The sequence below is a fragment of the Nyctibius grandis genome, chromosome 4 (assembly GCF_013368605.1).
Source record: "Nyctibius grandis isolate bNycGra1 chromosome 4, bNycGra1.pri, whole genome shotgun sequence".
NCBI lineage: Eukaryota > Metazoa > Chordata > Aves > Nyctibiiformes > Nyctibiidae > Nyctibius > Nyctibius grandis.
Window position 1 is genome coordinate 4,631,645 of NC_090661.1, and position 23,983 is coordinate 4,655,627.

The following is a 23,983-nucleotide window of genomic DNA, read 5'->3' on the forward strand; positions in this document are numbered from 1 at the left end:
ACAGAGCAGGAAAGAAACATAGCTGCAGTACATGACTTTTGTTTATTTTTCATATGTGGCTCAGTATATTGGTATACTGGTTAACTATGTATTCTGCAGCTTGGAAAGTAGGAGTGTACGAGTGTTTTGAAACTTACAGTCAAAACAGAAATTGATCATGCGAGGCTAAATTCTGTAATGGTTAAATCTTTCTGTAAATAGGAGAGACTGAATCTGATCTTTTTTACTTTTATTAAGCAAAGTAATATTGTATTATACTTTGCTATATGACTCAACATCTGCCTCTTTTCCATTCAGTCAACAATTTTAAGGCGGTGCAAGATATCACAGCCTTTATTTTTCTCATTTCTAGGTCCTGGAATTGCTTTTGTGGTTTACCCAGAAGCCTTAACTAGGCTTCCCCTCTCTCCGTTCTGGGCTATAATATTCTTTTTGATGCTTCTGACGCTCGGATTGGACACTATGGTAAACTGCTTTTGTTTCTCTTGCTTTTCCTATGTGCTTGTTTGGAGGCCCATGAGATTACTCACTATTTTCCATGTGGTCAGTGAACCGCTTTGCAAAAAGAGGAATAAAGTAAGGCCATCAATGCTGAAATCATTTGGGTGAAGCTTTGGCATTGACATCTGAGCATTTAACACCCAGGATTTGAAATGCTCTCATATTCAAATATATCCAGCTGGACCATTTTGTATGCACTGTGCACGCTGAAATGAATCCTTCTATTTTGTCTTTCAGTTTGCTACTATCGAGACTATAGTGACCTCCGTTTCAGATGAGTTCCCCAAATACTTACGTACGCACAAGGCACTGTTCACTCTTGGGTGCTGCATCTCCTTTTTCATCATGGGATTTCCTATGATCACTCAGGTAATGAGATTGTCTTTGAGCATCACTGTCTGTCCCCAGTCCCCCTCTGGTGGCCGCTCTCCTCCTGTGCAAGTTGCAAAAGATTAAGCTGAATTCTGCCACATGTGCAAAGACACCAAGTGAATCTGAAAGCCTTATTTTTTTTTAATGGATGCTCTGACTGAGATATATTTTAAAAACTTTAATGTTCAATTCTTTCTGAGAATCAGACTGTTAAAATTTATCCCTAGCCAAACATCTCCAAAGTAGTCATGTACGTTAGCTATTCATTTAAAAAAAAAGTTTTTATGTCACATAAACGTGCACACCAGTTTTGGGTGCCTTCCCTCCCAGATTAGATATTTACTGATAGACTTAGCAAACTGTGGAGTTAATAATGAAATTCTCATCTACCATTGACAGCCTTCAGTGTCTTTTGTCCGCTAATTCCTCCAGCACTATAAACTCGCAGCAATTTCAAGATGAGGTGCACAAAACCTATTTTACTATTTTATTAATCCTTTTTCCCCCTCTTCTTTCTTTCCTTCCACCTCATCACATCCCAGCCCAACTTTGCTGGTTCAAAGCCTAAAATGGACTCAGTCCTTCCTTCACTTGAATTACACTGCTTAACCTCTGCCCTGAAGATAGGGCATTATATCCTTTCCAAAGAGATGAGCTGGACTCACTGTTACAGTATTCCTGGTTTCAATGGTGATTTTGCTTTTGACATAGTATTAAGTGGTTGGAGACACTGCTGGTGGAAGGTCTGGTTGCATTTCTCTCCTTAATCTGAAAGGACTGAATCCAATGTCCTCTCAAGCTGTGTTAGTTACCAGACTCTGGTGTACACTCTGCTTTTTTCTTTTTGGATTTGATATTAATTCAGCCAGAAGGAAGAAACTATAGTCCAGCACGAGCCTGTGTCTGGTCAATATTTGGATGCTTACTTGGGACAGAATGTCCTGGGTCCTGCTTCTGTCCATTTTGCCTACCTTAGCGCCAGTTAGAGTTGTGATACATATGAAGAGAGACAGCAACTATATGCCACAAGTAATGGCTCTTTTATCCTTTTTTTCTTTAGGGTGGAATGTATATGTTGCAGCTTGTGGACACTTACGCAGCTTCTTATTCTCTTGTCATCATTGCCATCTTTGAGCTTGTTGGAGTATCCTATATATATGGTAAGAAAAAATGCTGTTATTAGACAGCCTATGTCAAAGTAACATTTTAGCATATGATAAAGTAGCTGGTAACGTAAAATTCTTAAGGAAAGGAGTAACATTTTTTTTCTTTAGATGAAAAGCCTCAGAATTCCCTTATTTAGAACGGAAGCATAATGGGACTTCATTACTATAGGATTCCTTTAAATACATATATTCAAAAGACTTTCATATAGTCTAACACCCTTTTCCCACCAATAGCTTAAAGCCTGTGCTTAGACATTAGTATAACAATAGACCAAGCATTTAGTGACACTTCTCCAGGGGCTCTTTCGCACTCCAACAGTCTTAGGGTCAGAGGCTTCCTAAGCCAGAAGTGGTATCTTGGCATTTAACAACTTCTGAAGGATTCATTTTCTATGTCCACATCCAGCCTTCCCTTTAGCCCATCTGTCTGTAACACAGAATCAAAACCACGCAGCTACTCAGACTGATTAGTTATGCACAGTGGCAACACCAGTTATGTCGATCCATGTTGACATACATTAAATTACGAGGAAGATCCTCAGCTAGTATAAAACAGTGCAATTACCTTGATGCTGCTGTAGCTACATCAATTGTTACCACCTGGTGATTTGTTCCCAAACTTGTCTAGTGCTTTCAGGAGATTGATTTTTGGACATGTGTGATCTCACATGGTTGTGGCAGGAAATGTGAAGATCTCCCTACGTAACAGATGATTAATTTATGTCTGGAGTGTGGTGGTGTCACTTAAGACTTGTCTTCAAAAACAAAGGAAGATCTGAAACTCAGCATTAAAGATGACAAAGATAAGGCTGTTTCTACTGTTGCAGTGGACAGGAATGAATTATCAATTTTGTATGATCTAGCCACAAACAATCCTGAGATGTTCTGATGAATGTGCATATATAGTAGCATGATCTTAGGCTCTAAGTCTTGTGCACTGGATGCTTAGACCTACCTATGTTGTGGGGTCCACTCTGTAATATAGATGCATTAAAAAATTGTATGTAATTCAAAACATGCAGAATTTGTTGCTCTTGCTTGAGAAATGAATGTCATAAACAGGACAGGGAATTGGCCCTTCCTTGTTTTCTTTGATTTTGTGGAAGTACAGAAGTGTATTTTATCTCCACTGACATCCAATCTAGTGGGCAGGCCTGAGTGGTTGTAAGCTAAGACAGATATGACCTAGTGAGGAAATGTTACAGAATACAATGGAAAAAGCCAAAACACTGAGAGAAAAGTTGATGTAGACCAATCATGTTTTGGTTGGTCAAAATACTTGTTGTTTTTTACGTCCCTGAAATGTAAATATTTTAATTACAGTTGGTTTAGAAGCGTAATCTCTGTGAGTGAAATGATATTGGTGACTGCTGTCAGCTTTACATTCAACCAGCCTTCTCAAAGGGCCTGAGTGTAATGCTTTGAGATATCTCCTGAAGTGAAGTCTAGAGAGGGATTTTGGGGATTATTTAGCAGAACTCCTGGTATGAAAAATCTATGCTGGCAAGTTTTGCTGTTGCTCTGTACTTTGGTTTCCATGAAGACATGCAAGGTTTGCCCATTCCCTCCCCCCAGTTACCACCAGGTTTAGCATTTACACGTTCCTGTGGAAGTAAATGATGACACGTGAGATGTCATCTGATGTCTCTGAGGAGTCACATGTCACCTGAGCATTAGCGTCTGGTTATCATACTGACCAATTTCCCGGCTTTCCTAAAACCAATACAATTCCATAAGAGATGGTGAGTGGGAATGCTCAAGAAGAGTATAAGGGTTTCTTGTTTTTTTTCCCCTTCTTTCTCCCCATCTCTTTGCTGAGAGCATGCCTGAACAACGCTGTGCTAAAGCACTGGATGTTGTCACTCTTCCTGGCCAGCAGTACCTACAGCATCCCCTGCTCTGTGCCAAAAAGATTGCCCTCGTTAAAGCCGTTGCCATCAGTGTGCAAGATAACAATTCCTTGCTTAGAATATTTTTTAAATAACCCCAAAACTGCTTAAATCTGTAGAATGTCTTTATTCAGTATGTTTTTAAATAAGGATGAAGGTAAATAAGAAATACTGGCTCTGTTCCTCCTCTGAACACTGTGTGGCAGAAGCACCACAAACTTGCCTTTGTGGAACAGCATTTTATTAGGCTTGTAAGCAAAATTGCTCTGGCTAGTGCCTGCTTTGCCCAACAGATTCAGTATCGCTTAAAACACTGACTTTTATGAAAAACATGAAATAATACAGAAATAGTTATAGCACTGCAAAGGAAGGACTTGAATAGCAGAGAACGTTTTTTTAGTTACGTATTACTTTAATGTAATCAGACTTGGAAAAAGATTTGCTGATTACAAATAATTCTTCCCATACTCCCTGTACCAACTGATTCTTAACCAACAGATGTTAGTCAAGCCTTTGGTATAAACTATTTCAAAGATTATTCCCTGGAATTAAGCTTTTGCTAGACTAAAGAGCTTCCAGTCTTCTACACAAAAAAAGGAAACCTTTACTTTACAATCATTATCCGCTTGATTAATGTATCATAGCTACTTCTACTGCATTAAAGCTACTTTTTTAGGGACCGTTCATAGGAATACAGCTTATATATTTGTGATTTGCATGTTGTAAATACAAGTGAAGCTGCTGCTCTTGTTATATTCCTTCAAGCAGTGCTTAAAATTGGCATAATATATTTTCAAGCTCTGACAGTTGCTGTTTTACAGTCCGCTGACACCTTTCTTTATATACATGTACTCTTCATAGCAAGCAGGTTGGCACAATAGTGGCAAGTGCTTTTATGATGAGATAAATCTGCCTTTAGTTCTTGTTACATGTTCTGCTTGCTGGGTTTGTTGAGATTTTTAAATTAAAAAGAGACACACTTGGTTATTTCCTCACAATCATTTATTTTTCAGTAGAGTCAGTGCTACATAATCCAGTCAAACGATGTTTTTTTATTTCACATGCTGATATAGGTCTTTATTTTCCAGTTATTTAGATTATGATGCATGATTGGCAAAGAATAGCTTAGAGCTGCAGGTATTAATTTAATCATCAGCATAATTCCCACTGTTGCATTTTGTAACGTGAAGCTAAATACAAAGATCCTTGTGCTTGAGCAAAACGCTGCTGGAAAACAAAATGTATGACCTTAACTTTGTTCATGCTCCTTCTAGGCCTGTTTTTTCACAGTCTGTTGGTGGGAAAGTTTGTCATCAGAGCAAGTGGTAACTGCTGCAGTGTATTTGTAGAAAGTGTCAGTAATTCTGAATGCTTTACCTGTAGCAGGATATTGAAGTAGTTGTCTCGGTTTGCATTCTCCTTTTTAATGGATTTTATATCTGCAGCACTTATGAATATATCAGAGTGGAAATGGAGATATGGGATATCATGTATTGTTTACTTCCCAAAGTTATTCAGCAAGCATGACTGATCTGAGAGGGAGACCAGATATGCTGAGATTTAATCAGCATTCTGTTAACTAAAGCATCCTTTGTGTTTTTCTGTGGAACTTGATGAACCTGTTTTCAGTCTTTCAGAGTGCTGTGTAATCCCTGTATCTGTTTACATGCATTTGACTCCTGAACTGTTAATATTTAAAAGTTATATGAAGCTGTGAGTATCTACCAACAATTCCAAGAAGGAAGTAAATTTTTAATTGGAGTTTCAAACAAATCTGTGCAGATTTGCACGAAGCTTGCATGAATTTTGGAGGTAGAAGCCCCTGGTAACTCTCCAGTTAGGTATACCTCCTTTGCACCAGCAAGGGTAGTTGAAGTAGACACACTTGGATGAGCTTTAAACTTTGTGGAAAGACCCTTCAACCCTTGTGCTGCTGCAATTAGTTTAAAGTTAGTTTTATTCCCACCACAGTGCGCTGCAGGGATGACCGCTGTGTGAGCACCTCCCAAGGAGCTCGCTGCAGACGGTGCACTGAACTGTAATAAGGAGGTAAATAAAACACAGGGGCAAATCATTCAGTTGCAGCAAAGATCTCCTTTCAGATCCATAACACAGTGACCGTGTGTTGCAGTTGGTCCAGGCATACAAAGCTGTATTATCAAATGGAGAAGCATGTGATGAGTCAGACGGGGGCTGAAGTACGGTGGTTCCAGGGGTCGTAAAAATTACATGTATTTCACAGAGAAGAGACTACCTGAAGAAGAGCATTTGCTGTAGTCCGTGGAAAAGAGAAAAAGAGGGAGAGAAATTACAGTTACAAAAAAAAAAAAGTGATATCTGTGTCACCTTGGGTTAGTTTTCTAAGCTTATATCTGCTGCAGGTTGTACTTTTCCCCTCCACTAAATACAGTTCTTGTAATACCATCATCTTGTTTAATTTCTGGATTTTTCTTCTCTATTTCGTATCATGACAGTTTTTTAGCTTTTCTCTGACGTGCTATCTGCCTGAACTGGCTTAGTCTGTGCTCACGCTCTGAGCTGGGACTTTAGAGTTGCCCTAGCACCATCAGAAGACACTGAATAATGAACCATTGCTATTTTTTACCCTCTTAATTCTTGGAACAGGCAGGTGGATAGATTCATTTCTCCTTGATATCAACAGAAAGGTTTCAAAATTAGGTGGATCAAGCCTGGGGATTTTCCCTTCTTATATTCAGCAGCTGCAGTGGCTGGCTATAAGGGCAATAAGAACATAAAGCAGTTTATTACTTTTGTTCAAATATTTATTCCCTTACTCAATGACTTCTCTCCAGTATTTAATATTTATTCTTCCTGTCCCCACATCATAAAAGTTAGACTAAATGCTGTAGAATAATGTTTTATAAAATTTAAATGACAGAGATGATCATCTGCTTTATTAGATAAAATTGGCCCAAATTTGAAATGTTTGCATGATGGAGGAGCTCAGCCCTGGACCCCAGCTGTACTGAGCAGGGGCCATTTACCTAAAGAGCTCTGCAGAACCAGGCTGACAAGCAGACTGGCTTTAGCCAGGTGGGTGATAGGAGCTGCTGGGCCAGCATGCCTTTTCCACTGGGATGGCATGGCCAGGGAGAGAGCTGCAGAGATGGCTGCAATACCATTTTCCAATCTTGCGTGTTTTATTAACTCTAGTAACTTTACAGATGGACTCAATACAATAATCTGAAGAATTAACATGTCAGTCGATCTGTTTGTTCAAACAACATTGAATATAGTTTAAAATACTTACAGGTGCTCTCTAATAATTCCAATATTGCCTACATATCAGTTGAAAAATAACAGGACATTATCAGTTTCAATGCTAAGTGATACAGTTGTACCCCAGTCACGTAGTAGGTATAGAGAAGCTCAGATAGTGTCTATGCTGAAACATGTATACAGATATTAATAAGGTTAATTTTCACAGTGAAATACAACAAGTATACACACAGTTGCAGCTAACCAGCACATACTCTTAATGCTTTAACCTGAAACATACTGAACACTTAATCTCTATGTAAAAATCTCAATTTTTCTTTAATCCTTCGGAAGTAAATATTTCATTAGAATGTTTCCCACCACCATAGTATCACTTTTTACAGTGTAGTTAGATCCTCCATTGGCTTTTTCAACCAACAAGTCAGAGTTTGCTTTTGTAATGAGACACGAGGGAGGTCACAAGGGCTATGTTGAAAATTGCAGCTGGTTTCTTTCACACTTAATCGTGTTTACATTTGCTATTTGCAGGATTGCAAAGATTTTGTGAAGATATAGAAATGATGATTGGATTCCAGCCAAGTAAATTCTGGAGAGTCTGTTGGGCATTCGTGACCCCAACTATTTTAACAGTAAGCAAAAATTTTTTTCATGTCTTGTCCAAAGAGTTTTGTTGTTGTTTCTTCATCATTCGTGATGTTTCTGAATGGTAGTAATTAGAGATTGGATGCAGATACCTAGACACACACATGTGTGCACATATGTTCTTGCATGTGTGTGTAGTAGATGAAACAGAGCATAAGTAAAGGTATTTTTGGTAGAGAGGGATGGTGAGTTTCCACGTGCTGCTATGGTAGCTTTTCCCTGTCTGTGCAAAGTGCTGGTACGGCACACTGTTGCATAGCAGCATTTTTGATTATTATGCACATATATGTGCACATATGTGTGTAATATATATGTGTGTAATATATACACACATAGGGATGGAGAGGAAATTATGTGATCCTCCTGTCTGTCCTCAGGTTGAGCTAGGGAAAAACCCTTTTATGGAGTCATAAACTAGTTTGAGAGACATGCTTTGGAAAGGCTTACATGGAAATTTGAGTGACAAAGTAGTTTTAGCTGCAAAGATGGAGATATTTTTGCAAAGGTCGAGATAGTTGTGTTCTTGATAATCAATAGAAATCCCTCCCGTTTCTCTTAAGGGAAAAAAAAAAAAGGAAAGGGGGGAAAAAAAAAGAGAAAAAAGGAACTTTTGTTTCCAGACCCTGCAGGCACCGGGGCAGTGAAGGACCGCTCGCCACTCCGCCCCCAGCCGAGCCCAGGCGGCCGGTGCCAGCGGGGACGCGGCCGGTGCCAGCGGGGACGCGGCCGCCCGACCCCGGGCAGCGCGGCTGAGCGCGGCGCTTCCCTATCGGCACCGGCAGGTGGCGCTGTGCGACCGCACGGCCTCGGCCCGGGATGGGCGGTGGGAGCCGGGGGGTGCCGGGAACGGCGCTGACCAGCGTGTGCGTCATTAAGCAAAAAGGAGGGGTTTTAAATTTAAAAGAAGGTTGTGTTTTGTTTATTTTTGTGGTTCTTTTTTTTTTTTCCCCATTTTATTTTAATTTCCACCCCAAAACCTGGAACGATTCGAATTTAACCTCCGTTTAATCTCAAAGCTGGCACGTTCTCAACTTTACTATTGCTACGCGTGTTTTTTCAAGTCCAAGAGTCAAGGTACAATAACTGTATCTACACTTACTCTCTAGCTCTCTAACACAACGTTTCCTTTACATTTTAACCTCAGTACAGACACCATCTTCCATTGCTTTATCATGTTTTGGCACAAGAATGAAATAATTCTTTTAGCCATTTCAAAAGCCTTCAGCCTGATAAGTCAGTATAAAACAACGCAGTCTTCTTTCACCAGTATTTTACTTTTGAGAAAACATCCTTTGGCCTGAAATTCCTCAGGCCTGGACCACAGGTATGGCAAGATGATCAGTATTTGCGTAGGGTTTTAAAAACTCATCATTTCACAGCAGTGCTAAACTTTTCCTACAAGTATTCATGGATTTTTTTAAGTACAAGATAAGAAAAGTTGCTAGAATTTCTAATAAAACACACATTTTGAAACAATAAATATGGCATCAGCTGCATGGTGACTCTCTGGTCCTTTGCAGTCACTTCCAGAGAAGTTATATTTTGGCTGATGTGCTGGGAAGTTCCTGTTTGTGCTGTTCTTTAGTGCAGTGTAAATGTTGGTAAATCTTTTTGTTTCGGGAGGAAAAAAAAGGATCTGCATAAAGTTAGTAACTTCTTTTCATTATTGTTAATTCAGGAATGAGGTATTTTTTTTTTCCTGAAAACGGAAAAGGTTTAGTTTTTGCAGACAGGACTGCAGGTGTGAAGGGACTAGTGAGTTTTGGTGAGCTCAAGAAAATCCTGAGTTGCAAGGAAAATAAATTTTCTACAATGAGAACAATTTCTCCAACGGGCATAATGAAGATGTTCTACCTTCCAGCATAGATTTTCTTTACCCATTATCTTTACTGAAGTATATTATTGCTGTGCATGAAAGACAGGTAGATCTGTCTTACCTATTCAGTGGCCACTGTGGTTTGATTGCGACAATATATAAGTATAGTTTGCAAATCCCTTTTAAAAAGTTTGAAGACATAGCCCGGTTTAATCTACAGGATTAGGATAACATCAACAGCAATGTCTTTTTTTTTTTTCCTCTTGAGGGCCTTGTTAGAAATGAAGGCATGTGCATGTGTTTTTTTATCTTTTTTTTCTTCCAATCACTGTTTTCAAGATGCTGCCTTAGACCCATTGTTACACTTCTGAAGGCAATTGTAAGGCTTTTCTGCAAATTGCTCGGTTCCTTTACTGATCAGACTTGCAGTCACAGCTACTGCCAGGAATCACAACCAGGGAAGAGGAAATTATGTTGTCTTCTAAGGAAAGCAAATTTGGAAAGCAAAGAAAGTCGGTTCAGACTTGCATGTTCTGTTGTTGTTCCCTCCAAATGTAATATTTAGTGAACTTACGGTGAGAAATAAATTGACACTGATCGGTCGTAATTCAATTTTTATGCAATGGAAACAGACAAGGCAAACCCAAGCAATGCATTCTTTTCTATTATTGCTTCTGTAAAGCTAATATTTGATACATTTGGATAGCCTAATATTAGACTTTCAATTACTCCACATCTCTGGAAATAAAACTGATCATTTTTAGATATGCCTTCACCTGTTATACTGCTATAAATCTTCTGTGTGCAATTATTGCGAGCATAGGCATTTCCCGAAAGTTACTGAATTATGCACAAATGTAAGCAGATGTATTGCTATTCATACAGTAAGTGAAATGGAGTAACTTAGCATAATCACATTAGGTAAAACTGCCAATAGACCATGTAATAAAACATGTTACTCTAGGGGCAAGATTCTAATTTCAATTCTTCTGGTATATATACGGTAATTTTTGTGGGATTTTGCAAGATTTCCATGAAACTCATTAGATTCAGACTCTGACCTGTTTATTACAGCTTGTGGGAGAGCCCTGCCTTAGGTGTATGCACTTTTATCTGTATTCCATATATACCAACTCTGTGCATGGATACCTACCGTTTGTCGCATAGCAGGCTTGTTCTGTTTATTCAAACGTATTTGTTTTCCTTCCTTGTTTCCAGTTTATTCTTTGCTTCAGTTTTTACCAATGGGAACCAATGACTTACGGAGCTTACCACTACCCAGGATGGTCCATGGTGCTTGGATGGCTGATGCTGGCCTGCTCAGTGATCTGGATCCCGGTTATGTTTGTGATAAAAATGCATCTAGCCCCAGGCAAATTTATTGAGGTAATTCTTTTGTCTTTTTTGCTGCTTAAAAATCTGGTCACAGGAGACCGTCTGTTTTATTTTACATTGATTTTTGTGATATTGAATGTCTAATAGTGAGTGCTAAGATTACTCTCTGGTAAGCTAGTTATTGTGTTGCAAAGAGATGCTCAGTTGATTTAAAATGCAGACCTTCTATTCCCTGTTCCTCGACAAAATGCTCCTAAATTGTTGAGTGATTGCTTTTATGAGAACTAGCAGGAGTTACAAATTTTATAAGCCCCAGTATGGTGTTATTGAGAGAAAGTTGTTCTCCTAGCTTTATTGGCCTTTTTACAAAAGCAACATGTGGATGTAGGAGGCATCAACTGCTGGTATCGTGTCGCAGCCAGCCCAGCACCCAGTGCTAGGAGATGTCAATCAGGAGTCGCCCGTTTGCAGAGGGCGAGATGTTCGGGTACCTGAGTCATCTGGGATGTGCTCCAGGAGGTTGTGCAGCTTGATGAAGCTCAGGAATAAGATGTGTGAAAAGACCTCATGCTCTACAGCTCAGACTACTCATTATAAAACCTAGCAGGCAAGCTTTTCTTTCACCCTTCTTCATCTCTTTATTTTTCTTGAATAAGCTGATCATCTCTGGCACCTGGGTTTAAAAAAATTCCAGATGGCACTTTATTTTTATGCTGCTTTTGTTTATTTTGCAAACCAGAGTCCTGCTCCTTCCCCTCACCACTCCAGAAACGTGGCAGTCCCCTTCTGCTCCCTGTCTCTGTGCCCTGGCCCTGCCTGCCACCCCGGCTGCCACCACCACCTCTCCCTGGCTGTTCCCATCCCGCTGGCTCCTCGGTTCCTTGCAGAGGGCAGTACAGCAACGTCTTTCTCGTGTCAGCATTTCATCCCTTTGTTGCCTTCACCTTGTCTTCTGAAGAAGTTCAGTGCTCTTATTTTTGGGCTTGGAGGCTTTCTCGGTTCTGCCCTCTCGTCACTGCATGCTGCTTGCACTGTTCCCTCCTCGGGATAAGGAACAGGCACTTGCCTCCCCTTTTCATAGCAGCTTTTGCAGTTCAGCTGTCCTGCAAAACCCATCGGGGCTGTCACATGCCTCAAAAATGAAAAGGAGAGAAAATGTACTAAAATAGAGTAATCTTTTTGGTCTCTCAATATGTCATGCTGCACATGCCTAAGGGAAAAGACCACGCTTTTCTGCTTCGCATAGAGCAAAGGAATTTAATATTCAGTGGTGGGACACCCTAGGGAGAGCTTCCAAGTACACGGCTGGCACGAGGCAATGAGGCCACTTGTCTGAAGGGCCATTCAGCCCTTGTGTAGAGCGCGTTGGAGTGCATGGGTCAGGAGACAACTGCTCCTACCAGAAATGAGCTAATGTGAAATTAGATTTACTTGTTCATCGTCTCGTAACTCATTGACACAAATGGTTCTGCTTCAAATCTTCTAACTTATATGTGTAGTACCGGCATACATATTGCCACAAAAATAGGGGGCTCTCCTTACTGTCCCTCTAGTAGTGCACCCAAAGAAACGCCAAAAAGTTGGATCTGTTTTGAAGGTGCTTTTGCCAAAGCTATTTCAGCCGTAGCCCACTATTTCCTGAATACCGAGTCTGCTGCATAAAATTATTATGGTTGATTTGGGAGGTAAGAGTTGCAAACTGGTAATTAAGCAGAGACTAAAATAACTGATATAGAGGTCTGATTCACTTTATTAGGTAATAAACATATAATTGTTCCCTCTTAAGTCATCAGAAATATGTTTTCTTTCCTTTTTATCTGTAAACGTGCCAATCAAATTATATATTCAATAAAGAAATCAGCGGAAAGAATAGAAGATTTTTGTTGTTTGCCAGGTTAACGTTCTCCTCTTCCTTTTTTTCCCGCAGATAGAAATGAAAAATTTTGTCATCTCATAATTAAAATCTTTGTTCATTCATACCAACGTACTTCTTTTTGGTCATTTGTATACTTTTGGGAAATATGCTAAACAGAAATCCAATTATTTTAATGCAGTTACCCACTGCTTAGACCATTGGGCTAAGTAACTGTGCACATGTCCTTTGGTAAGTGAGTCTCACAATCTGTAGCAGTGGTTCTGAGCTCCCCTCATATGGTGTGGGAGAGAATGTATAATTAAAATCTGGGCACTTTATCCTCTATTAATCTTGCAAACTTTGTGCAAAACAAACACTGTGCAGTGGAGCATTGCAGGGCCATCATCAATAATCTTAAATGAGCCTATCCTCATTTCTTCTGCATTGTAATTCTGCTCCGTAACTTCAAATGAAACTCTCTTTTCTCTCCCCACATTGCAGCGACTCAAGTTGGTGTGCTCTCCGCAGCCTGACTGGGGTCCATTTTTGGCCAAGCACCGTGGTGAACGTTACATGAATATGATTGATCCACTGGGAACCTCTTCCCTGGGACTTAAACTGCCAGTGAAGGATATAGAACTGGGGACCCAATGCTAATAATTGCTACATGGGTGGCAATAACATTGTCAGCCTTTTCTGACATTTTTTTTTCCGTTTTATTTCCCCCGCACTGTTTCTTCTTCTCTTTTCCGCAACGCCTGAAAGTCGTTGCTTAGGAAAGTAGGACTTACTGTTGCATGCCATAGTGAAGACCTAGCTAGACCACTTCCAGGGGTAGGTGATGCCCATTCTGTACCTGGTGAAATAGCAAAAGCGTGGTGCGCAACGGGTGACACACCAGGTTTTGTCACATTATGTAGGCATAAACAAAACGCAATGGAAAATTCTTTCAAGGAAATAATTTGACCTGTTTCACACAAGCATCCTTGTAACAGGCAGCTATAATGGCACTAGGATTTTGTTACCAGTGTAATCAAAGGGAAGTTCAGCCCTCAGATGGGATGGAAGTGAGCAAAGAAGGGGATCTCCTGTAGTCCTGGTATAAATACAGCATCAGGCTTGTGCAGTAAGGGGGGTCGCTTTGTCTATGCTGACAGCAGACCTTGACCCATTGTGTCTGTGCACTTCTCTTACGATTTATGCTAACTTTGAGGACTTGTTATTTAAACAAGCGGAGACCCTTTAAACAGCACACCAGGAAGCAGTATGTGGTATCAGAACAGAAACAACAGAACCCATTTGATCTTCTCAAGTAGAAAAATGAAAGAAAAATTTACAGAACTAATCGTTTGAGATTGGGACTAAACTGTATTTGAGTCTAGAAGTGGTCTGGAAATGGTGCCAGACTGAGGTGTATGGGCATCACTGTTTAAAGTACTGTCATAAGTTTCTTTTGATAATTTGATATCTGTCGTTTCAATTAAAAATGCCTCAGTTACACAAAGTGTCTGAAACCTTGCTCCACACTAAGTGCAACTGTGGTTTTACTCATTCCAATACTCTGAACATAGTTTTCCTTGTTTCTCTGCTTTTGTTTACAGTATCTGCTCAAGAAGCCATCATATAATTTGTGCCTAACTTTGTATTCTTACAGTGGTAAGTGTAGTCTAGTTACCACCTCACAACAGTTGTTAGAAGTTAGATGTGCTGTTCAACTTTGTGTCTCCCCGCTCATTCTCCTACAAACATCTTTATATAACCTTTAGATGATGTATTCTTCTCTTTCAACCAACGGGGAAATAGCAGAACCCCACTCGTCTATATATATTATATATATAGCACGTAAATTCTTCAAAGCAGTATTGTCTCTGAAATGTACATAGGAGTGTTTTATTTTTTTGCATTTAAAACATTTTCATTAAAAAAAACAAAAACCCCACAACAATCAACCACTGCAGTCATCCACATGGATGCAACATTAGATATGCAAAATGCGAGGGTTGAGGGGAGAGGACAATTTAGTAGATGGTCATTATACCATTGCACAGCAATAGGACATTCTAAATCGTCACATTTTAGAAATCAGATATAAGTGGTGATCTGATTGCTAGACTTAAATAGTTTTGTTACCTATTGGGCAGAGTAAAAATAGAGCTTTTTAAGAGTACATTTATTTACCTGAATAGAAAATTAGCCCAATTTATTGTAAATGCACTAGAATGAGGGAGAAAAATATATCTTCAGTAATTGGCAAAGCTGTAACCTTTACTATCTTGTTATATCCTATACATACCTATATGATATTTTTTAACAGTGATCAGTGTTCATGTAGTGTGTACTAGTGATGTTTTATGTCCCTATAAATATCTTATCAATCAGTGTAGAGATGGTGAGCTTAGAGTAGTTTAGCCTATTTTTTCCCTCCCCACACACACTACTGTAGTAGCCAGTAAATGTTCTTTCCTTTCAGGGGACTGTTTCTAGCCCGTTCTTTTGTCTGTCTGTCTTCATATTACAGGGTCTCAGGTAAATCTTCAGTTAATGCGTGTCCGTAGATCAGTAGACGTGTTGTTTCATCCTGTTGAAGAAAACAAAACAAAAACTAAACCTTAATGTAACACTTCCACAAATTGTTAACTTATTTTCTCTCTCTGTGTGTGTATATATATATGTATATTAAATATATTAATCATTTTGCTGAACTTCCTCTTTCACGGGGCAATTAGTGTTGCCAGTTCTAGGCACTGCTGGAGACCTTTAATCCTCATGCAGGACAAGCAAAACGCCATCAGGGGTTGTCACTGAGCAAAGTGAGGACAGATTTTGCAATATTTTATGCTGGCCCCCGAATCCCCACTCCACGGCCTCTGGCGGTCCCTGTCTTGCACGGCAGCAAGATGGGACCCTTCTGGGAGCTTCTCTGCCTTAAAGCTGTGTCCCCCTTGTTTCAGCTTCGCCTGCTATTTTAATAAGGGGGTTGCTGTTCTTACTTCTGGCTTTTATTTTCCTGGCCAAGGCAGGTTTGAGAAGCCACGCTCTGCTTGATGTAAGGAAGGTGTATAAAGACGAGCTGGAATTGTGGCCCCCACACCTGCGTGGGGCTGAGGGGCCTTCTCTGGGTGAAAAAAGGAACGTAAATCAGCACCTCCAGTGGGAATTAGGTAATTTTGTCAGGATAAATAGCTTTAGGCCTCTCTTTAGCAATACTACTGAGCATCTTGATTTGATTTTTGGAGTCCAGGCCAGTTTCCTTTCACTACTATTGTGATTAAAAAAAAAAAAAAATCCATATGTTTGTTCCTCTTTTAAAACAAGAAAACACACTCAAATTGCTTGAAAGTTCTGAACCCTTTCACTCACTAACTTGTCTCAGGACATGCATTGGAATTGGGATTAACTAATTGCAATAAAATTACCTCAGTGTAAGGATGTCTGTTACTGTCTACCTTAAGTATAAAAGAGAGATCATCTGAAGGAATACTGCTAGGTTATGATAGCTTTCCTTTGGCTTGGATTACCAAACCAGAATGCATATGAAAAATTGATTTGCTTTTCATGATTTATGTAATTAATCTGCTGGCTTTTAATTTAGATGTTGTTCCTGTGCCTGCTAAGTCATTAGCGCAGGATTAGGCTTGACTTTGAAACTCTGAAAACAGATGATAGTGATTTTGTTCTGGCTGATATTTGTCTTCAGCTTTGACCTCCATTACTAGGCTTGCAAAAACATTCATAGAGGGGAGAAATGCATACAAAAATCACAGAAGAGATGAAGTTTTCACTGTATGTTAAAAGCAGATATTATTTTTTTCACATTAGACTTTTTTTAAAAAGTATTTTACTGGCCAAATCTGAATGTTGAGATTAAATTAACCAGCAGTGTCTTCTTTAAATGAGAAGTAACCTTGAAGTTTGGGAATGCACTTCATTTACCATATTCTAAGAAAAGTTTGCATGTACTTTGATAATTTTCTAAAAATAAATTTAGTAACTAATTAAATGCCAGTAAAGATCTTAACAAAAAAAAAAAAAGGAGGGGAAAAAGCCATATTAGTAAAAATGTGATGTATGTACTTGCAGATCTATCTATCTTGTGAGTAAAAAATGTTCAAATTTGGTGAAATTACTTATGTTGCATATTTTTGTCTTTGAAATGAAATTGAGTTTCTGGATGAGCTGAGGTGCACTATTGTATGCATTAAAGATTATACCTAATGCAAATACTTGCCATCTTCAAATTCTTTGGGGTCTTCCTAGTGTTTTTAATATGCAATGTTCAAAACCTGTGTTTCAGCTAGACATGGCAGCACTTTGTTTCCAAAAGAAGGGTTTAACAAAATGACCTTTAATTGAGAAAGACTCCGATTGTCTTTACATGATGTTTCAATTGGGTCAAAGTAGTCTTTTGATTAGGTTCTGCTCCACTGACCACATCAGATGTGCCTCAGCACTGAAGATTGTTGCTTCTGATACACTGTGTGGCTATCTCTTACCATGAAATTCCAACGCCTGATTTATTTTAAATACCTGTGTTGGTTTTGAATATATGTATAGTTGCATGGCTAATATGATTTCTTGTTGCCTGTGATAAAGCAATTGCTTATTTATGGCAGACGTTGGTTTCCTGTTGGTTTCTTATTCTGCAGCTCCACTTGCAGTCAAAGACAGACTTGTAGGGATGGTGGGTTGCAGACTGCAGAGCTTCAGCAAGTGGCATCCCAGAAAGCTGCTCTGTTTTGCTAGTAACACTGTTGTAAGAGACACTTGTTTCTTAGTTTGTAGTTAAATGATGTGCACATAAGATATCTGTAAAATGGTCAGAGATTGATATTCCTGAGGGACTCAGGTTGATGACTTGAGGGGGGAGGGTAGGGGTGTTTGGGGTTTCTGCCTTTGTCACCCTCAGGCAGCCTATCGCCAAAGAGAGAAGGTTTTCCTGATGGGTTTAATATAATGTGAGAACCAGGCTGGACCTTATTGCTTGCAATATTATTATTTGCCCATAATGTTTAAATACATCTTCAGGTAACCATTTGCCTTATAGCTACCTTCCATTGTTAGGAAAATTATTGATCGACTAAAACATGTTGTTACCTGTCATTTATATTATGTAGTATTACCTTGTAAGGTAGATGCTTAGCTGGTACAAATAGTCACAGCTTTGTTTGGAGCTCTGACAATTTACACCAGCTGAGAATTTGCGCCCTGTGTCCTATGGCACTTTATTACGGACCCATCGCTGATGGGTTAAATCTTAATTACTTGCGTAATGTCATATATAAATATATATATATATTTACAGGCATTCTATGGGGTACTGCTGCCTATGGATAAAGATTTGTACCCTAACCAGGTCATTATATTTTTTTCATTAGCTATATGTGGAGAAGATATGTTACAAAGGATGCATCATATATATCTCATGTAATGCATATTGTAATGCCGTATGTTATTAATTTAAGAAACCATTATTCTTGAGGCCCTACCTCAACTTTTGTATTTATGTGTACAAATGCAATTTATTGTATTATATATTTGCCTATTATATTTGGATGTGATAAATTAAAATTATTCGATAATGTATGACCTCTAAAGACTCTAAATAAATGTCCAGTGTTTAAAACAGAAAATACATCAACATTTTCTGGTGAATGAAATGTTTCTTTTTCCACCTATTCCTTCTCCACCCAATACACACCACAAACATCGTTCTTACTTAACACACAGCCTTAAGGTATCTGCAGAATTGATCCATTTGATTGTTAAAACCTTGAGCCGCAACTGGAAACAGCCCTCTTGGGAAATAGAGATATTGCAGAGCTGCAGAAACAAGTATCAATTAAATGGCTGGATCCTTAACTATTTGAGTGCTCTGTAGCTTGTGGAATAATTGATTGCTTATCAGAGGACCAACTGGATTTGCTTAAATCCTTCCTACGCTATCAGTTCAATCCAAATTTTTTCACTGTTGGCAGACACGAGCTTTTGACAAGTTTTCCCCAAATACAATAGCTGAAGTACCATGTCTGATCACAACTCGGCATCAAATGTGGTAACACAAGAGATACCAGCATGGTGCCGAGAGTGTACAGTGATTCCAGGCAAGGGCCTAATCCTGAAGACAGCTCAACAGCTACGTGTCAGGACTGTTTCAGCACTTCTGGTAATCAGTTCCCCCTCCAAAAAGTACTTTGTTCTGTCTGTAAACTTGCGTTTCTCTGAGATGTGTGTGTGCAGATGAAGGAGATGGTAGGACCTAATGATGGAAGACTACAGTAATTCTTTGCATGTATAAGGCAGATTTCATCTTGGAGAAGTCTGAAGTTCCCAGCAAGCATGGTAAGAGTCCTGAGAGGCAGGTAAGTGTCATTAGTCCCCTTTTCAGGAGGAAAAACTGAGGCACATGGAATTTGTCAAATCTTCTGAGTCAACCAATGTGAGTCAATGATACAATGAGTCTTGGAGTAAGAGGCAGTCCTTTGCTGTCACCATTAGGTGCTACTGCTTTAAATCTTGAAAGTCATGGGAACAGATACAAACCCACATCTATACGTGGTTGTATGGAGTCACCCAGGCCACGCTTTAAACCAATGGATGTTACTTAAACAACTAGAAGACAGGCACATCTTCTATTGCGGTGCTAGCAGATGTGCTTAGTTTGAAACAATTTTATTCTTTTGGGTACTGAAATTCCTATGGTCAGGGTGTAAACTGAAGGGCACCTCTTATACCAACCTAATAGATTAATCAGTTGTAAAGTTTAATTAAGACTCTGCAGTCTTCAGATATTAGTTAACTGTGCGTTTGGGAATTTAAAAAAAAGCAGTAGGTATTGCTCCATGACTGAGTACAAAAGTAGACAAGTGATTACTCTTTATAAGGCCTCATTCTGGTGCATTTGTTAGTTATGTAATTATAAACCTCAATGTGGATACTTTCAGCCTATTGGACTGATATTATATAGTCCTTTACAACTATATATCAGTTGGTAGGACAGGTATGGCATACAATATTCCCCCCCTCCCTTTACACCTACTCTTTTTCTTAGTATTTAGGTATAAGTGCTGTTCTTAATCCTTGCACTTTACCAGCTGCAAAGCAAACTTTGCCTGTACGGGTTGCAAGTATCCCTTCGGAGCCAGGCTTTCCAGGGATGAGAGCCTTATTTTTGAAACGAGATTTTCTACACCATGAACTACAAGGTGAGTTTGTTTTTGGGTGGAAGCACTGTTGTTTTCCAGTGATAGCAGTTCAGCTGTCAACTGAGTCTATGCATTCAGCTACGCTTAAAGTAATACTTAGCACTTCTAATTGCCTTTCATCCAAGGCACGCAAAGAACCTTACAACTGCTCTGAGAGATACTGGGCCTAGTCAAAAATACTTCATCAAACTACAAAATGCCACAAGCTTTGTGGCTGACACGGCTAACAGTTTAACACCACACAGTTAGCAATATCACAATAATTTAGGTCAAAATCAAGAAGCATTCAACGTCCAACTGAGAGTGCAAGAACAATGTTTCACAGAAACATTATCTGAGCTGAAATCCAGCTAGCTTGCCAGGACTAATGCTTCGCTCTTGCAAAAGTGTCAACTGATTTTATTTTTTTAATTGCTATGAGTGTTCAGGAACACAGTTTTAATGCTTATCTGAATGTCATGCCTTTCAGCTATTTATACTTCCAACAAGATCATATCAGAATATCCGATTTTTTGGTGATAAAGGAAGACGATTTGTTGCCATTAGAGGAGGTGTAAGAACAGTGTTGGCTGGGAGAACGTGTTGGGTTTTTTTTTTTGTGGTCCATGCCTTTGTCCTATCCTTTTCCAATATGACCAGTTGAAAATGCTTGTAAGATAACTAATGCTCTCCCAACCTGCGATCACTTGCGCCCTGAGCTGGACTACAGGAAGACCCACATCGGTGGGACGAGCTCTGTTCAGAGCGCTTCCTGCCAAGTTGCTTGTGTTACTTTTTGCAGTACCTGTGGGCTCTTTGGATGTTTCTGATCAACAGAAGAACAAGTCAGGAATGATTAGGGCAGTCTTTATCCAGGAGATTGTTCAGGATGTGTTTGAAACCGTGCTTTAAAGGTGATAACTCGGTGCAAATTTTTGTATGTACCCCCAGTAATTTTTTAAAATAGTATTTAATCAAGATTTAGGTTAAGCTAATAACAGGTCTGTTTAAGAATCTATGACCAGTTTAAACTGTATATCCACTAAATACTCTGCAACAGGTGGAAAATGGAAAACTTGAGTTGAATTACATTCAGTTTCGTGTGTAGATAGACCCTGGTTTTACCACTAGATAAGCACAAACATAGCTCAGCGAAAAAGAATTGGATGTATAGACCTATTTCACAGAAAAAAAATCTCCTCGTACATCAGAGAGTATATACTATGCAGAAAAATTATTTTATCAGGATGGGATAGAAGGGTGTTGTCCTGGTTTTGTGGGGATAAAATTTATAGAATCTCTTTTCTGTTACATGTTGTTTCAGTGTGTGGCCAGCTGTGGTTTGGTGATCAAGGCCATGAGCAGTGAAAGCCAGGGCAGCTGCCCCAGGCTGGCCCACAGGTGTGTTCTGTAACATTAATGTCAGGTTCACTATAAATGGGAAAGCTGCTGGGGATGGAGGGCTCTTTGCTTTGCTCTCCTCTCAGTGGTTGTGATCCCTGCAGGGACTTGCCACCACTCTATGGGTGAGTATAACTTTGTGTCTTTTGTATTAGTATTGATATTGGTTGTCTTATTTTATTAAATCTGTTTAAATTTCAACCCACGAGTCTCCCTCCTTTTCCCAATGCCCTTTCTTGGCTGGGGAGGGGAGATTGGGTGATAGAACAACTGGTTATTGTTTAGCCCTGGGTGTGGCCTAAACGAAGAGAGGTATGTCTTCACCTGCTGATGTACCATTGCCTCTTGTTCTTGTTGCTATGGTTATATAACATATACCTATATATACACACATGTACTTGTATACTATCTATATACATCTCCCCATGCCCCATGGGTAAGAGTGGTGCTAACAACACAGCACCCTAAACAAAAGTAAGAAGATATGAAGTTATACTTGAGTAAAAGCTCTTTTGATACACTGGAGATAAATTACTGAGATGCTTTTGGAATGACCAACTCAGAGATCTCCTGGGAGTGCATTACCTCGCTTGCAGTTAGGAACAGCTGTTTTCAGAGATCTTACTAATTAAGTAATTATGCAACCAAGTTATACTCTTTGCTCTTGCTAATGTAAAGGTGTGTGAATACAACTGCCCACTAAGACAGGCATCGTTTTGTTTTTTTGTGTGTTTTTTTTGTGTCATCCTAACATTATCCAAATGTACAGCTTATTATTTTACATTTAAGATGGCTGGAATTTGTGTTGTGCCAAACAAAACCACAATGTGATGAGGGGAGGCAGCAGAGAGGAAGATCCTCTGGCTTTACAGCTGAAATGGCTTGATTTGAACTGTAGCAAAGTGGGATCAGCTGGAAATCTCAGCCTCCTGTTCAGTGGGATGGGAACTTGATCTCTACTTCAAATTTAAATCAGGTGTTCTGGGGGGAGAGTCGTTGCATGTAATCGATGCAGGTGGTGGTCTGTTTCTTGCCAAGTTAAAGGCTGGAGGGATGAAATATTTGAAGACAGGTTTTAAAACAGCCATCAGAGCAGATTCTCCGATGACTCATAACTTTACCGCCCTTTTACACTTTAGAGACATGAAAGAGCAATTAAGTGACTTGAGCAAGGGCACGCAAGAAGCCGGTGGAACGGTACAGATTTCCGTATTATATCTCAGAACTTCTTTTTGTTTATTCATACCAGGCATAAATTATTACTAAGACTAAATAGTTAATAAGGGTTGATTCTTACTGTTTTTATGCCGAGGGCGAGGAGGGAGGCGGCGAAAGCACACGCAGCCCCCGGGAGAACTGCGTGGCCGCACCGCGCACCCCCCCGGGGCTGCGCGACGAGCCGCCTCCAGCGCAGCGGCCGGCCGGGACTTCTCCGCGGGGAATTCATCGTTCGGGGGAGAAGGGCCGGCTCCGCTCACCGCGTGAAGCGGCGGCTGCCGCGGGGCTCCCCCTGCGCCGGGGCCCGCTCCGCGGCCGTGGCCGGGCGGCGGCGCTGGCGAGGCCCGGGGGGGCCGCGCGTCACGGCGGGGGGCGGGCGGGGAGCCCCCGCTGCGGGGGCGTCGGGGCCGCGCCTGGGCAGCGGGCGGAGCCGCCGCCGCCGCTTGCCGGAGCCGCTCCGCGCGTCGGAGGCTGCGCTCGGCTCCGCTGGGCTCGGCGCGGCTCCGCAGCAGCTGCCGGGAGGGAGGCGGGCGCCGCCGCCCGCGCCGCGCCGATGGGTCTCCTCCTGCTCCTCTGGGCGTGTGCGGCCGCCGCCGGGGCAGGTGAGGGGCCGGGCCGGGGCTGCCGGGCCGGTGTCCGCCTCTGTCGTCTCCCGGGGGAGCGAGGGCCGGGGTCGCCGCCCGGCGTGCGGAAACTTTGCGGGGCGGCGGCGGGCTGTGCCCGCTGCGGGGACCGGGAGCGGGCCCCGCTCTGCCGCCGCGCCGGGGCCGGGCGTCCCTCCCTGCGCGGAGCGGAGCGGGCGCGGGTCTCCGCGGGGTGCAGCCCGGCTTGTCCCCGGGGGGCGGCCGCTCCGCAGGTGCAGTGGGGGAGGCGAGGGAAAGTTTTTCGAAAGGGGCGGACAAGGTGCGGGCGGAGCGGGCTGGCCGCGCCGCGGTCCGGCCGGGCGGTGCGCGGTGCTGCCCGCGGGAGCGGTGGGAAGCCGCGGTACAGGCGGGCTGCAGGCGCGTTATTCCTACCGGTGCTGTGCCCGCTACGTGATTCCTACAGCGTTGCGCGACCGAAGTACCGTGTCTTGCTCCTTGTGGAGGCTTTGTTCTCTCTCCCCCTTGCCCCGAGTACCGCTCCTCCTCGGTTGGAGCCCATGGGGGGGACGTTTCTCTATGTTGCTTGTAGCTATTCTTGAGGAAATTACCCAGCACAATTATCAGAAGCGCGAAGGAATCCATGTTTTAAAATGATAATTATTCTTATGGTAGTTATTACCTCATCAAAATCTACAGATCTTGAGAGGTGTGACATACAAATAGTTGGAAGAAAATACTACCTGTCCCTGTGTTACCACCAGTAGTGCACACAGACGTTTGCAA

General features: G+C 41.1%; 2 protein-coding genes across 3 annotated transcripts in view; both read left to right on the forward strand.

The window, feature by feature from the left end:
* The window catches only part of SLC6A5 (solute carrier family 6 member 5), a 29,859-nt gene extending 16,386 nt beyond the window's left edge, over positions 1-13,473 (forward strand). For both annotated transcript variants that reach the window (XM_068397606.1, XM_068397607.1), the window contains exons 10-15: positions 353-465; positions 739-870; positions 1,934-2,033; positions 7,697-7,797; positions 10,845-11,012; positions 13,318-13,473. In XM_068397606.1, the coding sequence (XP_068253707.1) occupies positions 353-465; positions 739-870; positions 1,934-2,033; positions 7,697-7,797; positions 10,845-11,012; positions 13,318-13,473 (770 nt within the window). The remainder of the gene's footprint in view (positions 1-352; positions 466-738; positions 871-1,933; positions 2,034-7,696; positions 7,798-10,844; positions 11,013-13,317) is intronic.
* Positions 13,474-23,169: 9,696 nt separating this feature from the next.
* Positions 23,170-23,983, forward strand: part of NELL1 (neural EGFL like 1) — a 296,528-nt gene continuing 295,714 nt past the window's right edge. The window contains exon 1 of the mRNA XM_068398442.1: positions 23,170-23,218. Within this exon, the coding sequence (XP_068254543.1) occupies positions 23,170-23,218 (49 nt within the window). The remainder of the gene's footprint in view (positions 23,219-23,983) is intronic.